The sequence below is a fragment of the Miniopterus schreibersii genome (genome assembly GCF_964146895.1).
Source record: "Miniopterus schreibersii genome assembly, chromosome: 10".
Taxonomy (NCBI): Eukaryota; Metazoa; Chordata; class Mammalia; order Chiroptera; family Miniopteridae; genus Miniopterus; species Miniopterus schreibersii.
Window position 1 is genome coordinate 54793417 of NC_138110.1, and position 18260 is coordinate 54811676.

At 47.6% G+C, this 18260-nt stretch overlaps 1 protein-coding gene across 7 annotated transcripts in view; it reads left to right on the top strand.

The window, feature by feature from the left end:
• PTPRT (protein tyrosine phosphatase receptor type T) overlaps positions 1–2640 on the top strand; it is a gene marked incomplete at its 5' end in the record, with an annotated part of 804541 nt that extends 801901 nt beyond the window's left edge. For all 7 annotated transcript variants that reach the window (XM_081150334.1, XM_081150335.1, XM_081150338.1 and 4 more), the window contains 2 exons: positions 838–973; positions 1688–2640. In XM_081150334.1, the coding sequence (XP_081006460.1) occupies positions 838–973; positions 1688–1741 (190 nt within the window). In that variant the 3' untranslated portion in view covers positions 1742–2640. The remainder of the gene's footprint in view (positions 1–837; positions 974–1687) is intronic.
• Positions 2641–18260: the final 15620 nt, after the last annotated feature.

The following is an 18260-nucleotide window of genomic DNA, read 5'->3' on the forward strand; positions in this document are numbered from 1 at the left end:
GGCTGTCCTATAGATAAAACATCTGGGAGACTAACTGAGTTCCTTAGTTTCTGTCCAGATGTTCTTTAGACACAGACCATTACATGAAATCATTAGTTACTCTTGGCAGTATGCCCAGGAGTTCCGAATCAGGCAGATTCTGAAAGGGACTTTCTGAGAAGAGTTGGAGGGTGTTCCCATGAAGATGACATATGGAGCATCAGAAAGATGGAGTGACAGGGAGATGACCATGCCAAGCGCCCTCTATCTCTGCTCTCTAGATCTGTAGGGTCTTGTTTAAACTGGGGTATACAAATAGAGACTTGTCACTTCAGGATACAGCATCTCAGACTCCCCAGCCCCCACCCAAACACCTAGGCTGGCTGCCCCCAGGCTGAGAAAGATGTCTCTGGTATTGTTGTCCTCAGTGGATGGGAAAATCACATGCAACCTTCCACTGCCTTCACTGGATGTGTGGGCGGACCCAGAGCATCCTTTTAGATAAAGATGCAGGCACCACATGTATAAAGACACACTACCTGGCCTGAAGGTTGGGGTCTGTGTGCCATGAGTGACTAGAACATGCTCCTAGAACCAAACAAGCATCAAGCTCATTGAACTCTCACAGGTCACCTAGTCCAACCTCTGCATTATATGAATGGGAAACTTGGGGCTCAGACAATGAAAGTCACTTACTCAAGGTCAAAGCAGGTTCATGGCACAGATGGGACTCAAACCGCGACACGTGGCTCAGATTTGGGCTTTGGCCATTGCCTCACCTTACCTTTGCCAGGGCAGCCACTCCCCCCACCGCAGGTGGGGCCCAGGACTGTGGCTCACCTTTCACTCTATGTTTAGGAGTGGGGGCGGCCGCAGCGGGACCTTCTGTGCCATCTGCAGCGTGTGTGAGATGATCCAGCAGCAGAACATCATTGACGTGTTCCACATCGTGAAGACGCTGCGCAACAACAAGTCCAACATGGTGGAGACCCTGGTGAGTGTCCCGAGAGCGGCTCTCCTCCAGCCGGGGTGGCTCCAGTTCCCTCAACCTGAAGAAAATAGTGTCCAATAGTAAAAACACTCCATGACTAGATGCTTTCTGAGCACCACACCACATCCTTTGCTCCCAACCTCACTAGCTTCCCTTTCCTACAGGACAGTCTGAACAGTAACCCTGGTACCACCCACTTTTCCTTCCTGCCCATTCCTTAGGAAAGTGTCACTAATTCAGGCTTAGGGGAAGGGATTCTGGATTAGTAGAATGTGGATTCTGGTTTCCACCCAGTCCGGTCCTATTCTAATTAACTTACGCTAATTTTACAGTATAAGGTAGTGGTAGAGGACACTGGAGAAAGGGGTGGAAAGAGGCGGGGTAGGCAGAACCCCCGATGAGAAGACCCGGTGCAATGGTGGGGACAGACCGTCCATAAGGAACTTTAGTATTAGCCTTTAAACCTGCTCTAAGTGTGGTCCTATTCAAAGTGTGGTTTGCAGACCGCCACCAGCAGCAGCACGTGGGAGCTTGGTAGAAATGCAGAATCTTGAGCCCCACCCCAGACCTACTGAATCAGAATCTACACGAATAATTCTAAGCTGACTGTTAACAGATGTAGATAAAGTTTTCTCCAAAATCCGTACCTCTAAATGCATTTTCCTTCCTATCTCTCTCCTGTCTCCCCTTCTCCCTGTCTGCCTCTCCTCCTCTCAGGAACAGTATAAATTTGTATACGAGGTGGCACTGGAATATTTAAGCTCCTTTTAGCCTGATGGGATAGGGAACCTGCCAGAGACCAGAGGCTGCTGCAGTCAGACCCCCTTTTCTGTGAATGGCAGTGACTGGGCTGAGGGGCGAAGAGGCGGCACCCTGCCAACTCTGAGGCGAAGACTGGTGGTCCCGTGTTCCACGGTGGGCCCTGCACCTCCCAAGGGTCTCCTGTAGCTATGGGAGATGCGGCTCTGAAAGGCCTAGGCTTCCTTGTGCACCCCACCAACCACAGACAAGGACCCACACAGAAGTAGACCCATAACAAGGCCCCGGATTCCTGGTTCCCGCCCTCTTTCTTCTGCTCTTTCCAAGTGTGTGAACCTCACAGCAAGCGGACCTTGCAGTGCCGGGAGACGCAGGCTCGGCAGCACCTCCCCGGCCCTGCCTCTCCTTGAGAGTGGAGGTGATGTATCTCCTCCATGCTGTCGTGGAAATGATTGGGCTCTTGGGGTCCCTGCCCTGCTGCCTTCTGCAGTCTCCTTCAGTGACCTCTGGCACCAGACAACAAGATCATGTGACCTGGGGATGTCTGGAGACCACAGCAGCAGCCCCCATCCTGCCATCCCAGCCTGCAAGGAGCTTGGCCCACTAGTATTCTGTTCCCCTCCCCCAACCCGGGCCTTGGCCTTCTGTCACTCCGGGCCAGCCTGCTGGGTTCACAGCACTCCTGGATAAAGGTTTTCTTTGCTATTTTGTGGTCAGGGGAGGGGGTGGAACTGCAGAGAGCTTGGCTCCTCCTCCTTGTCTATGAAAAGGGACCCCCCACCCTGGAGCAGGGCTCTTGCTGACCCTGGGGTGGAAGCTCCTTTGGGAGGGACGACAGGATAGATTTATTTTTCAAAGTGTATATTAAAAAAACTTTCTTCGGGGGATGTAAAATCTAAGTCTCGTATGTCAAAAAAAAAAAAAAAAAGTGGGGAGGAAGTTTGGATCAAGCCTGTCATCAGGCAATGTCCTTAAAAGGTCCCACCCGGAGACAGCACTGCCACTGAGCGAGGGAGAGACGGGCTAGTGGAGACAGCGCCTTTGGTTTCTGGGGCAGATAGAGAAGCAGCTTTCAGCATAATCTTGGATATCCAAATTCCAGCTCCTTCCTAGGAAACCAGCTGCCACCTTGACCAAGGCCACTGTGGCCCCGGTTATGCTCTGGTTTAAAATAGACCAAGGGGATCATGCCTGGGAAACTGGGGTCTTGCCCAAAGTACGTGAGTCAGTGACAGGAAACCAGCATTGGCTAGGCGTCTACTGTATGCCAGGCATGACACATACTCCATACGGCACCCACACACCCCTAGAACCCCCACGGGAGAGCTGGTGACCTTTCATTATCTTTGTGTTACAGCTGAGGAAACTGAGGCAGCTTCCTTGGTGATGAAACTCTGGGCCCCACAAAGGCAGATCCTGGCAATAAGACTCATTTCCTTGTTCCCTTCATCCTTTCTCAGCCAAGCAATTGTTTTATGGAGGGAAAGCAATGCCAGAAACTTCTGGGCAGAGAACTCCACAAATGGAAATTTAATTCTTTCTTTTTGATGCCAGTTCTTCTGAGAGACCCAGAATTTCAGTTATAGTTTAGTACCTCATTCCCAGCTCCCCAGGAAAGCTAGTCTCCTGTAGTAATTTCTTAGCCAGTGAAAATAATTCCCTGTTCCCTCAGGCGATGAGGTCTGCCAGCCAGAGACCTTGTCTGTCTACCTTGTCTCTCGCAGGTGCTCAGGCTCAGGACCTACAGCCTGGGTGCCCTGGGATGGAGGGAGCTCCATCATGGAGGCTGGTCTAGCCCCAGACAGGGCAGGAGGCGCACAGGACTCAATAAGACACAGTGTTTGTTGTGTCTCAGGAGCTCACTGTATACTGGGGAAATTGAGCCACAGTGCAGTGTAGGAGCCGAGGAGCAGGAGAGACTGCCTAGGGCTTCCCAGAGGAGGTGACACCTACCCCAGCTGGGCCTCCACTGCAGGAAAAAGAAAAAAAGGAAATCCAGGCCAAGGGATCAGCATGGGCGATGGCAAAGAGGTGTGAAAAATCTTGGGGTGGGGGGCGTATGGAGGGAGATCAGCCCACCCAGAGGTCAGGAGAGGGGTCAGGGTCAGGGAGATGGATGCTCCGCCCACAGTGCAGACTTTGCCCCATGGGCCACAGGGAGCTGTGAGTGATGCTCTCAGCTCAGTGTTGGAGAAGCTCCCTCTGGGGCCAGGGGCTGCCTCTTTCCCTTCATCAGACACTGTGACAACATTCCCTTAAGCGTGTGCTCTTTACTATCACATCTGTTTGTCTGTCTGCTCATTATTTTCTTGCTGGAACAAAATACGCAGTGGATCATGAGAGTCTGCTTCTGTGAGGAACTCAGGGTCTCTGCTCTACCACAGAGCTGGGTGACCAAGCCAGAGCCCACAGGGAGGGGACATGAAAGGAGCCACAGAAGCTGCTCCCATTGGCACAGGCTCAGGAGCTGTCTGGAAGTCCAGGGATACCAGACTTGATCAAGGAAGGGCTGTCACTTTGGAGGTTCAAAAGGAAGCATCTCAAAGCAAAGGCAGGCAAAGGAGCCCCATGGCGAACTCACCTTCTCCTTCCCAGGGCCCTTCCCTGGTGAGCCTGCGCCGGTCCCCAGGCCCCAGCCCCCACTGCTCCTGCTGGCTCCCCCTGGCTCCAGTCCACGGCTCCGGCCGGCGTTCCCCCAGTCTTCAAAGAGCCTGCAGCCAGGCAAATCATCCTGTTATATGCTCTTTTCTCAGATCTTGGTTCATCCATACAGAATGAGTGGCGTGAGGCTATCTAACAAAATCCTGGGATTTATTCTGCTCAGGAAGGGGTAAAATAGCTGGCAGATAACAAACGGCCGTGGCTTCTATCCTTTCAGATGGTAGGAATTTCAAATGTGACTTCAGGGAGAAGGAAAATTGTAAAGCTCAGCCACAGTGGGATAGCCCAAGGGCCAGTGACGGTTCCCTCAGCTTGTTCCCCTCATTTCCTCACAATCCAACCACCTTCCAAGACAGCAGGACAGTGAGCAGGCCTTAGGCCAGTTTACAAGGAGAAAACTGAGGCTCATGGGAGGGGATGCCTTCCCCAAGACCCCACATGGCAAGAATGTGGCAGGTTCTCGCCTCCTAGTTATGGACCCTGATTGGAGAAGAGGCAAGGTATAAATGAGAAGGGGGCACCGATGCCCAAGAATTTGAACTTGATCAAACACCACCTCCCCCAAGGTGTCTTCCCACCCCCCAAGGTGGACTCACCTTCTCGATGCAGAAGAAAGAGCACTCATTCTCTCTGAGGCTCCACAACTGGGACTAGCCTCTTGTCTTTGGGGTGCCAAAGGGAGTGCCAGCCCTCCCTTACTGCAGAGCCTCATGGTTCTCACCTCCTAGTTATGGACCCTGTTTGGAGAGGAGGCAAGGTATTAATGAGAAGCCCGGAACCATCCCCACCTGCATATGTTTATGACTTCGGTATCCTCTCATTCTTCCTGTGAAGATCCTGGGTCACCCAGGGGCCTTGGAGCCTCTCGATGGCCACCACATGCCTGCCTTTGTGGGAACAGAAAGGATCGGCTTGCTTTGAGGCTGGCCCTCCCTTTGGGTGTGACCCGAGCAATGGCCTGCCAGATGTCAGCCTTCAGATGGAACCCGCAGACCCTGTACTGGGGACTCTATCATGTGAGCTCATTGAATTCTTTCTACGTTCCAAAGAAGTGTTTGCGATTGTCACCGGAGGAGAGAAATCATCTGCCCACAGTTCCACAGCTACTAAAGGGGAAGCCAGGATATAAACTGGTTCTTATTTTCCCATCATATTGTCTCAGATTTTCCCATGGGGCTCCCCATAACAGCAAAGGCTAGAAAGGAAGAGACAGCCCAGTGGATCTTGGAAAGCCCAAGGCAGACAAGGGTAAACTTAAAATTCCTCAGTTTCATGTTTTACTTTAAAAATCCATGCAATATTTGCACTCCTCTCATTTAGCCTGATTTGTCTTAATATGACTATAAATATTTTTAACCACATAACCATGTCCCTCACATGTCACTATGATGAACCTTAGGGAATTACATCCCAGCCTGAGAGGCACGATGCCTGGCCAATCTGTTTCCTCCTGAGGCCAGCTCCAGGCTCAAGCTCAAGTCCAGCTCACCTTCCCCAGCAGATCCTTTAGTGTGGGAGTACCCTGACCTCAACTCATCTTCTCCAGTCGGGCACTGGAAGGAACCCACTGACATGTACCACACAATGATGAGGACTTGCCCATCGGGCGTGGCAAACGATGAGCCCATCAAACCCAAAAGGGAAAGACGCTGGATAAGCCTTACTCAGCAGATTCCTGAATGCTGGGGCCTCTAGAAGGCAGCGCCCTTTGTCCAGATGGAGTCGCACATGGTTGTTAATATGGGCAAATCTGAGGACACACTGCACACTGCACATGAGGTCCTGGGTCTGGGAGGCTCCTCACTTTACTTCACCCACACATATTTACTGGGTTCCTATAACACACAGGGCTCTCCCTGCAGGGTATGGTGCAGTTCATCCATTGGTGAGGCATGGGGTCGTGGCAGAAAGAGCTAGGTCTTTGGTTCTAATCCCAGCCCAGTCATTTCTTGGCTATAGAATATTGGACCAACCAGTGAGTGGGAAAAGATGCGAAAAGAAGAGCCTCAGCCAAGTAGAAGAGGTAGATTTGGAAAGCTTCAGACAGGAAAACGGGAAGGCAAGGCCGAGACATTGGGACCCAAAAGGAATGCTCAGAACCAAGGATATATATGGACAACTGGGCAAGTGGTCGCTTCTATGACACAGCAGGACAGGGGATGGGGAAGAACTGGCCAGAGCCACCTGGAGCAAGGATGTTGCTTTACAGTCGGTCTTTGTCTTAGAGCAAAGATGACAATTTTCCCTCTGGCCAATAATGTTAATCATCATTTGTTCTCTGCTGCTAAACTAGCTCTTACTGTGTTTCCTCGCCAGGATCCACATGTCCTCAGCTCTGGGTGAATCCCTGGTGTGCGCACAGAGGTGTCAGTCTAGCGAGGCTGTTGCAGATAGCAGAAGTGAGGCCCAGGGAGGAGCAGCCAGGTGCTTATGTCATCTCTCCAGGAGGCACTCCCAACCCAGATCCAGAGACATTAAAGGAGATTGATAATTCAGCCCCTCACTGCCTTAAAACAGAATGAAGAAAGCCACCCTCCCTTAGCCTGTACCTGGTCACTTCCAGGCTGGACGGACAGGCCATCAGAAAACCAACTTGAGGCAGAAGTAATGCCATGGAAAACCTGGGTGATTCCAAGGGTAAAATGAGCAGGATGCTAATCCTAAACCATGAGGCCAACAGATTGTATTGGGCCAACATCTTTAGGAACAAGTGGTCAACTCAGGCTGCAGGGCAGTTCAGAAGATGAGACCCGATGACCATTTCACAGAGACGGCCATTTCATCTCAGAGCCCTGACTTGCCTCCTTCATCATCTAACTAGTCTGAACTCCTTGGCCAATGATGTCAGCTCCAAGTCACAGCCAAATAAAACAGGGAAACAGGCAAAGTAAATCCATCTAGAAGAGGCCAGCTGAGATTCAGCCTTTTCCTAATTCCCATTCAAGGGCTCCATATTAGAGGTTTTCCATATATTTATCTAGAAGTGATCGAATGCAGGGCCTAGGCGTAACATTCCAGATCTGCCTCTGAGGTCATAGACTGTCTGAACATCAGGGAAAGAAGTCAGTGACAGAGAATGGAGGAGGCTCCAGTCTCCTCTGACATAAATTTCAGGGTCATGGACATGATCCTCAGAAGCACAGCAGAGATGTCTAAGCCATATTTGTTCACATGAGCAGACTCTCTTCTGGTTCGTTAGTTACCAGAGATAGACCTCTGCATGGTACTAGCTGGCTGTACAACTGTCTTGTAGATACCAAGACCATCTCTTGCATCCCTCCTGCCTACTTCCAGAGGAGGCAGGAAAAGGTCATCAAAGGGGCCACAATTACCCCCCCCCCCCGGAAGCCACTCATGAATGTTAGGTTCCCCAAGAGAAGCAGTCAGCACCCACAATGGTAGACCCTGTGCCTAGCATCCTAGTTACCTAAGAGGTGGGGGTAGCCTATTGGGGATGATACAAGGAATGTGGGAGGACTCAGGATGGCAGAGGGTCCATAGGGAAGAGCTTTTGGGGCTGTATTACCGTGGAATGTCTTTCTGGATCTGAGAGCTGCTGTGGGTGATGGGAACTGAACCCTGGTCCTTGGTTGAAATGTCCAGAGAATGAGAGTCTGGGGGCCTTAGAGTGTTGGACAGAAAGGTATTGGTATGAAAGGCTGGAGCTCAGGGTAATTAATATAATTCATGGCTCACTGGTGAGTGGGACTCTTAGATTTGGAGGGAGGAAGGGGAATGGCAAGTAACCTGCCAAAACTGACAAACTGAAGTATACATACTTCAGTGCCTTTGAGCCTGTGAGTACAAATTCATGGACCTTTCATGTGATGGTTCAACAAACTGTCAGTGCCTACCATGCCCCTATCCCTCCCACGGAAGATTAATGATATAAGGTGTTCCTTGGGTCAAAGTGCCCAGGGCAGTACGGAGGCTCAGAGGGCAAAGTGGTGTCATCCCAGGTCAAATCAGTTGTCTGAAGGGTCAGACACAATACTAGTGCCCATATCCTCCATTGGTCTACAGATTGTTAGAAAATTCAAGGACAGTTTGCCAGTCCCAGGTCACTCCTGTGAGTGGAACTAGGATCAGTGGATGAAACTTAATAGCTATAAAGAACTGCTGTCTGCCAGAGAAGATGAGCTGCCCACCTCAGCAGCGACCCAGCAGAAGCCAGGCGTCTCTTTAAAGGGAAGCAGGAACAGTGCTGAAATGGCCTTTGAGTTGCTTCCCCCTGATGGGTGAGAGCTTATGGAGCTGGGATTGTGTCTGAACTCTCTCATTCCTGCAAAGCACAAAGCCAAGCAGGTTGTGCTTGGTTTATGCAGGGTGAAGCTCCCTGCTCTCCTGCCCGAGTCTCCCCACCACACGGGCTCAGATGCTGCTCTGGCTACAGATCCAGGGCTCATCCAGGCTGGTTATTACCAAACAGCCCAGAAAGAACAGCTGCTTTTCCATGAAGCCAATGTCCACCACAATCTCTAATTAGACTAGCCATAATTCAGACCCACTGGCCAACAAGGCCCTCAGTAATAGCCAGAACCAACAACAAAGGTCCAAGCGAGACACCGAGCAGAAATTTGCTTACCATATACATTCTCTCCAAAGGTTAATTCAACCCCCACACCCCACTTCCCACTCCCCACTCCCTACTCAAGGCCTGTTGGAGCAGATTGCAAAGCAAAAGCACAGTGACTCTGTTGGCACACAATTGTAACCATTCCTACTATCACACATTTCATTGCCAGGTGGATCCTGGGCTAGGCCAGGCTGATCCAGGCTGACCTATATTGCCAGTCAGACTCAAAAGCACTTTTCTACCTTCTCTTTCCGCCCTACGTCCTACTACCCGATGAAAGGCAAAAGGTTGGGCTTCTTCTACCATTGATTTGACTACTGGACACCATCACAGCCCTCTCAGGCCACCAAGGGGCTCCCATTCAACTCCACGGAGACTGACATTTTCACGTCCACTGGGCACATGCCACTGCATGAGACCAAAGTCTCCGCACTGTTTGCAGCCTCCTCTGTGAGCCCCGATGGCCTGCACTTGTACAGTTTGGGTGTTCGATAGATAAAGCACGTATGAGAAGAGAAAACAAATAATTTTTTTTAAAAAGCCAGCACTGTTCTGTCAATGTTCTTTAGTTTTATTTCTTTTCCTTTCTAATTCTAGCTTAAAAATTCAAAGGTAAATAATGTCAGGTCAATGAATATCAGATATATTTTTTGACTGTACATTACAGTGAAGTGTAATCTTTTTACACCTGCAAGTCCATCTTATTTATTCTTGTAAATGTTCCCTGACAATGTTTGTAATATGGCTGTGTTGAAAATCTATACAATAAAGCTGTGACCCTGAGATTCATGTTTTCCTAAGATGTTTGCACTGGTGTCTTCCTGAGATTCAGTGGAAGTGAGGTAGAGACAAGTTAAAGAAAAAAGAAGAAAAACCTATTATCAACTAGGTTTCATTATATTTATGTTCATTTAACCCTCACAACTATGACACAGGAAATATTATCCCCTCTTTGCAGATGAGAAAGTTGAGGTTCATAAATATTAAGGGATTGTCTGTGATCACACATTGCACTAGGAAAAGGCTTGGGTCTAAGACAGTTTTTCTCAAGTGTGGTCCATAGAGCACTGGCCTCAGAATACTCGGGAAGTTTGTTGAACACACATATTTTTACGCCCCAACAGAAACACAGTTTCAGGATCTGCGTATTAACAGGCTGTATCAATTTGGTATTGCTATGTAACATACCACCCCAAACTCAGTGACCTGAAGCCACAGTCCTTTAGGGAGACCAGCTGGGGCTTGACTGATCTAGGCTGAGCTCAGCTAGCCTCAGCTGGCCCGCTCATGTGTCAGCGACAGGCTCTATCTACTCTAGGCCGGGCTTGCCTGGGACACCTTGGCTGGCACAGCTCTGCTCCATGTGTCTCATTCTTCTCCTGGTCCAGCGAGCCAGCCTAGGCAAATGCTTGTCATGGTGACAGCAGGAGCATGAGAGAGAAAGTTCAATCATGTAAGTTATTCTGAGTCACGTCGGCAACATCCCACTGGACAAAGCTAGTTGCACGACAGTCCTCAGAATCACGGGGCGGGGGAATATACTCCACCTCTTGACGTAGAGACCCTGCTTCTCAATGTCCCGATAAATGCTGAGATTAGGCACCAAACCAATGGTGCCAGACGCAGTCTTTAACCCTCTCATGTCAGAGTGTGGTCCAGAGATTATCTACATCAGTTCACCTGAGAAACTTCTAAACATGCAGAGGCTGATTCAGTAGGTCCAGGATGGGGCCCAGGGATCTGCATGCTTACCCAGTGGCCCAGATGACGGTGACACATGCTGAGGTGAGGCAAGCACTGTCCTAAGTGCTATTGCTGTTTGTTATAAAGAGAACAGGCCCAAGGTGACAAAGAGACAAACCAGTTCCCAAATTAAGGTATGAGGCTGCCAGTCTCTGAGTTGGATGCACATGCTTTACTTTCCAAGTGAGCAGAAAAAAACAGCTGGAACCAACTCCTTAGAGTATCCTGGTTCCCAGTCCTAAGTATGAGCTAGAAGCATGAGTCACAGGGCTGGAGCCCAGGGCTCCCTTGGTTCTCATCGGCCTGGGGAATGCTGGCAGGGTCCTCCAACCTCAGGGACCTGCACTTATCCTCCAGGCCACCCGTAAGCCGCAGGGCCTGGGGGACACGGGCTTCCCAGCATGGGCGCTGGGCAGGGAACCTGGTGGCCAGCGGGTTTAGCAATCCTTGTCCCTTTGTCCTTGGTCTTGCTAATCTCACTTATTCTGCCTGCTATAGTCATCCTTTTTGCCACAAATGATAATAGTTGACATTGGGAAAATAAATTCTTTTTAAAAGCATAACATTTCACATATCTCCTAATAACAAATTTGCTTTAGGGCCTATCATTTTTCCCCAAACAGAAAATGTCTTTTAAAGAGTTATAAAAATAGCATATACTCACTTGAAAAAATTCAATTCAAAATTGTTTGAGGCATAAGGTGAAAGTAACCACTTCTCAAAGGTACTTGTCAATATTTTTTTGCCATTCCAGACCTTTCTATGCAGATATATATATTCTGAGACAGGTTTCTTTCCACTTAACACCATGCTGTGGTCATATTTCCATGGAAATATGATTAAATATCCCTTATCTTTCTTGACAACTTCTCAGTACCCCTGAACCTGGGCTGACCTGGTTTGGGCACCTCCAGACTCAGGTGCTCTCACAGCTATGTCTTAGGGCCATCAGTGAGGGATGCCACCTTGTGTGCCCCCACCCTGGAGCCTGACCAGAGTGGCACATTCTCCTCACATGTCAGAGCTGAGCCAAGTGTAGATTTGCAGAATCCGGGGTATTTTGCAGCCTAAGCATCACCCGGCTCTTTGCTCTGAGTACCATGAGCTGGACACTGTTATCCCAGACAAGCACCAAGGCAATGGTTGAATTTGGGAAGAACCAACTGAGCCAGGAAGAAGAGTATCATCTCCTTTTGAATGTCAAGGACCCTGGTAGCTCTATGTGCCTAGAGAGAAGGTGAAGTCATCCCTCTGTGGGGCGTGCAGGGCAGGACCAAGAAGCCATCCTCGAGATCATGACTGACTCCATCTCACCCTACTCTCTTCCACTATCTACAAATGTATAGTAAAGGCTGGGGACTTGGCCATCAGGCCATTGAGTGACTGGGGGGAGTTCCCTTTGGTTAAAAGATACAAGGAGCTAAAATGAGAATCAGCAGGGGCTGGTGCTGAATCATGCTTTGCTACAGAAGATGTAAAAGGGCCTCCGAGAAGATGAAGCGTTTCATCCCTCCAGATGGTCTGCACTCACTCAGAAAATTGGTCAATCGTCCATTTCCAGCCCCTGGGAGATGAAAGGACATTAAGAAAAACCCCTGTGGGAGGGAGAATGGCAAGGAGAAACCTGCAGAAATGCATGCATGCTGAGGATGTTAGCTTTCATGCCCCCCGTCTGTTCGGATCCTCTGCAGGTTTCACACAGGGACAGCCCCGGTGCCTCCCCTCAGACAGGCGCTGCACCTCTCGCTTCCTGCCCCAAGGTTTCTGATGCCCACAGGAACCCACTCCTGTGCGTGTCACCCAGAAATGCAGGGGAGTTAACCCCCCATGGGGCAACCTCTGACCAACGGGAGACTAGAGCCTGTAAACAAACGCCTCCTCCTTTCTTTCCTCCGAAGGTGGTTCTGAGCTATATTTGATGTAACTTTTCAAATGTTTCCAGGACGAGCACATGGACTCTTGTAGAAACAGCCAACCCCATAGCACACCTTGTATTGCCTCCCCCTCCCTGCTCTGATTTATACCCCTACCCCTCTTGCTTCCTGGAATCACATTTCCAAATACAACATTGTCAGAGGCTTTGCATTTGGGGAGCACCAGCCGGGAAACTGGGCTCCAGCTACACACACTACCCCCCCTCCAGCTATTAACCCAAGATGGGACTCTGCCAACACACACAGAGGGCGGCCAGGTATCCTAGGCTCATTCCAAGTGTCATGATGTTAACTTGCTACTCAGATTTGGGAGCAGGAGTCCTACCATCTCATATTTTTGCTGAAAATAGAAAGCCTGCCCAGTAAACACTAAGAGGGACTGTACATGGCCCCGCATGGGGCCCACTTGTGTTAGCATTCGCATTTGGCCGGTGGAATGGGGGAGTTATCTGGACCAGGGATCCAGGCCCACAAAGCGAGGAGCCTGCAGCAACACCAACCCTCATCCTGCCCTTGGCAGGACATGACTCATGAAGAACCATGTAGGTAGCTAGTCCTAAGGGGGAAAAGGTGCCAGGAAAAGATAGGGGGAGGGCGTTCCGGCCAACACTAATTGCAGATACCGCTTCAGGGAGGATGCAGCTCCCTGAGCTGAGAGCCCAGCTCTGGCTAAGCCCCCTGCCCCCACAGGCTGTTGGATTTCTGAACTGGCAGAGAAAAATAACACTAAATGTCAGCTTCCTTCCCCTCCCCTCTTCTTCCCTCCACGGTGCTCTCTGGCAGCCCCCAACTCCGAGCAAGCTCAGAACTTCCCTTGTAAGGATGAACAAACAGGGAACATCACCAGACACATGAAAAGATGCAGGAGTTCAAAGCAGAGGTTCACTTTGAGGAATCAGGGAAAGTGTCTGCCTGTGAAATCAAGTCCCTGCCAGGAAAAGGAAGACGCTCCACAACAAACACAAATGCAGAAAACACACTAGGTTGGATAACCGAGCCCAAGGACCTTCTTTGCTGTTGTAGTCAACAAAACAAATTACCGACAATTCTAATCAAGATAAAACACAAACACTCAAGATTAGGAAATGGAGAAGAGGTATGGCATCGACTGGAGAAACTCACAGCATTCTACAAGGATATTATGAGTAACTCCGGCTAGCATACTTTAAAATCCTGATCAAGTGGATGATTTTGGAAATGTATGGATATTACCAAAATTGTTTTTAAAAATAGAAAACCCAAGTAGACCAATTATCAGAGAAAAAAAATTTTTAACTTGTTAATTCTCTCTCCTAAAAGATACCAGAGCAGATCATTTTATGAGTGAACTTGATCAAACTCTCAAACAAAGAAAAAATTCTTATGCTTTCTATATTACCCCAGAACAATGAAAATAAGGGAAAGCTTCCCAATTAAGCTAACATAGCACAGATACCAAATCTGAAAGAGTGAAGACACACATACACATACCTCTAAAGCCTCTAGACTAGTCACATTTATAAATGCAAAGATTTTTACTAAATATTAATTATTATTACATTTATCTGCTTTTTAAAAACCCTATACCATGTCCAAGAAGCCTGTATGCCAGGAATTCAAGAAGAACTCAACATTAGGACGTCTAGAGGTAAAAAGATAAAGGCATATAATCATCTTAACAAGTACTGAAAAAGCACTTGACAAAATTTAATATCAATTTCTGATTAAGTATAATAGTATCAGTGAGCTAGTAACTGTAAAAAACTATTAGCATAAGAGTTAAAATAATGAGTGGTAGGCATTACTATCTACTTCTCTGTCCCGCCCAGGCATAAAGGCATATGTGACAAGTCCTGGCCGATAAGCTTGAGCAGAAATAATGTGTATCAATCCTATGCCAAAGTATTTAATTGCTGCATATTTCAATGCTGAAACTCTACAGCATTTTCTTCCCCTGTCTCATCAATCAAGAAGGTCTGTGTTTCAGATGGAACAGCCATGGGACAAGAAAGCCACACCAGCCTGGGTCACTGAGTCACCACATGGAGAACAGTTGCTCCTCGGAGTTACCTGGACCTATGGAACTGTGGTGGACTTAGCCACTGAGCGTTCGAAGTTCTGTATTACTACAGGATGCCTAATATATATGTAGCCAATGTATTAAATAATAATAATAATAATTAATGTATTTCCATTAAAGTCTTGAGTGCCTACATCATTGCTATTATTTAATATTTTTGGCTAATGCCAATCCAGCTATTGCAATTAGGCAAGGGGGAAAAAAGAGATTACTGTTATGGTTACCATTGCTGTGTAACAAATTAGCCCAATCAACCATTTTAATTTTGTTCTTGACTTTGTGGATCAGGAGTTCAGGGGTCATCTGACCAGTTCTTGTTTAGGGTCTGTCCTATGGTTACAATCAGATGTGGGCTTGGGTTACAGTCATCTTTAAGCCCTCATTGGGCTGGATGTCCCAGATGGCTCATGCACATAGCTGCTGTTGATGCTGGCTACTGGCTGGGAGGTCAGCTGGGCTATCAACTAAAGTGTCTATACACGTGACCTCTTTAGTTAGACTCATTGCTTCACCCAGAGTGAGTGTCCCAAGAGATTCTGGCAGAAACTGAGTGGCCTTTTCTGACTTGGCTTTCTACATTACAAAGAATCATTTCTGTTGGATTCTACTGGTTATGAAAGGTTCACTGAAGTCATCCCTGATTCAAGAGGAGAGGACATAGACTCATCCTCTATAAAAAGAGTGTCAAAGAAGCTGTAGACATGTGTTTAAATTGCCATAACTACTTTGTTAATGAAGATTCAAAATTATCACAATCGATGATATATGCCTAGTAACCCCAAACTTATTAAGAGTAATATGGATATTCAGTAAAGGTATAGGTTATAAAATAATTATGCAAAATAAGCTGTTTCCCTATTCATACTTGTAGAATGAACTAAATGAATTAATGCATTCATTAATATAGCACCAATTATGTTAGAAAACATAATGAGAAAGAAAGATCATATTCACGATAGCAGTACAAAATATTAATATCTAGGAATAAACTTAAGAAATGTTGAGGACTCACATAAAAAAACAATAATACAGAGCTTTATCTTAGGACCTAAAAAACACAGGAATAAATAAAAAGATGCAGCAGATGGGAAGAAAAACCATAGTTAAAACGCCAATTCTAGCAAAATTTAAAGAGTAGATTTAATTCAGCTTCAATCCATATCAGTCTATTACTACATAACATGAAGAAAATCACATGAAAGTTTACCTGAAAAAAATGTACACACAAGAGTAACCAAACAGTCCATCCAGGGCGGCTCAGTTGGCTGAGCGTCATCCCACGTACCAGGAAGTCGTTTCGATCCCTGGGCGGGGCAAATGCCCGGGTTGTGAGCTCGATCCCCAGTGGGAGCCTTGCAGGAGGCAACTGAGTGATGTTTCTCATCCATCGATGTTTGTAGCCCTCTCCCTTTCTCTCTCTGCAATCAATAAAAACATATTTATAAAAAAGAAGGTAACCAAACAACTTTCAAATGAGCTACAATAATTAAAACTACATAGTACAAATGCAGGAACACAATTCTTTGGCATTTCTTGTCACACTATATATTAGGAAGACAAGTTTCACATCTTTCAAGACATACTTTGAATAAAACTGGTTTGATATTATCTAGTATCCATTGATCAAAGGCAAGAGAAAATGAGAGGAACAACTTCTCTCTTACAAGTCACCAAAGCGGAGTTGTTGGTTTGTGTGTTTTTTTGTCTTTTGGGTTTAGTTCAATTCAATTCATTTTATTGTACATCCATTCATATTAGTGTCTAAGACCTAAGGAGTTCATATAATTCCTTTGCTTAATTTTTAATTACACAAATAATACACAAATACATTCTCCTGGTAAAATAATCAGAATATTACTGATACAGATTGGCCACCAACGCCAATCCCCAGCCCCTCCCCAACAGAAACTGAAAGGTCTTTGCTCCATCTACTACTCCAGATCCCCTCACTTCTCTAGGCAACCATGAGAACAAATGGGCTTCAAGGTACTAATCCAAGGATTAAAATCTAGGGGGGAAAATGGCTTTGCAAGGTTGAGAAGATGGAAGTAAGCAGAGAAGGACCAGCTTTAACAGGTTGACCCCAGCCTGAAATGATGGGCAAAGCTGCTCCCAGGATTTATGTCATATTCCACCTTTCAGCTCCAGCAGTTCTGTGCAAAAATAGGAAACTAGGTGAAGAATTTTCCTCGGAGGTGAATACATATGTCTCTTTGAGAGTGGGCTAGGAGAGCAATCAGCCATCACTAATGACTCCAAGTAGGGCCCCTGGGGACACCCAGATGGCTCTGCATCCAGTTCCCCAGAGATGACTAATGCTGCCCCAGGTTGTGGAATAGATGCCAACTAAAAGAGCCTCAGAGAGGCACCATATGTCCACCCAGACTGTGGGGGCCTTCAGAGGGGAAATGTGCTAAGGCAACCCATGTCCTGCTTGGCACAACCACAAGAGCCAAAGAGAGACACATGATACATGCAGAAAGAAAAATGCTGACCAGTTTTCCCCTTCCTGTGCCACTGAAGAAAAAAAGATCTGAAGCCATGAGTATGATGAGATAAATATTCTAAATTTCAGGTATCTTGAAAAAAGAAACAAAAAACAAAACACCTTAAAACCTACGTTTTAAGCCAATGCATCAGGATTTATGCCTTTATAATCCCAAGCAGTAAGTGCAGGAGAGATGCCTCGGCTCTGCGGAGAGTGCCCCAGACTGCTCACAGGGTCTGCAGAAGCAGGTCTGTGACTATAACAGTCATAACTCCCCAAGAAGCAGCTCCCCTTGACTCTCACGAGCCCAGCTCAACTGTTGCAAGTAATGCATCGCTTCCCAGTTCCTGAAGCAGGTTAAGGAGATAGTCGGGTTTTTAACACTGGAGTGAGGATTACTGGAGACTCAGATAAGCACAGAAAATTCCCAGAAACAGTGGCAAGGCCATAGGCGAGAAGAGGACCTATGAGTCCTTCAAGAGAAGGAAGCAGAGAAGAGGCCTCTGTCTGGGGCTGGGCAAGAGATAGTTCAGGTATGAGATCCGGAGTTGAGACATTTGTGTGAAAGAAATACCATTCCTAGAGGTCACGGAGACGGGGGGGATTAAATGTGCATGATGTTAGGCATACTGTCATTATGGTTTCAGTTCTATAAGCTGATGAAGTCCCTCTGCAGAGACACCTCCACATCCCTGCAGGCTGCCTAGAAAGGCATCGATCAAACTTTGGAGTGATGGATCTGGAATGGAGACTCCAAGCCCTGGTCCTTCCTGATGCCCCAAGAGCTTCCCCAGCATCCAGGTCCCTACTCTGCAGGGAAAAGCTTCCATTCTTTTCAGATTTTTTAATTCTCAGCCAGCCCACGTGGCTTTATATGTTCTGACAAACGCAGTTGACCTCCCAGCTGACTCCATTCAAAAACCTGAGAGTACACTCCTCTTTGCAGGCCTTCTGCTTAACACTTCCCACAGAGGGAAGGGAGTAAGGGCCCTCAAGAGGCTTCCTTGGGCCTGCCAGGTGGGAGGTGAATAGCTGAGGAGGAAGCCAGGGGCTGGGCAGGGCCCACCGCC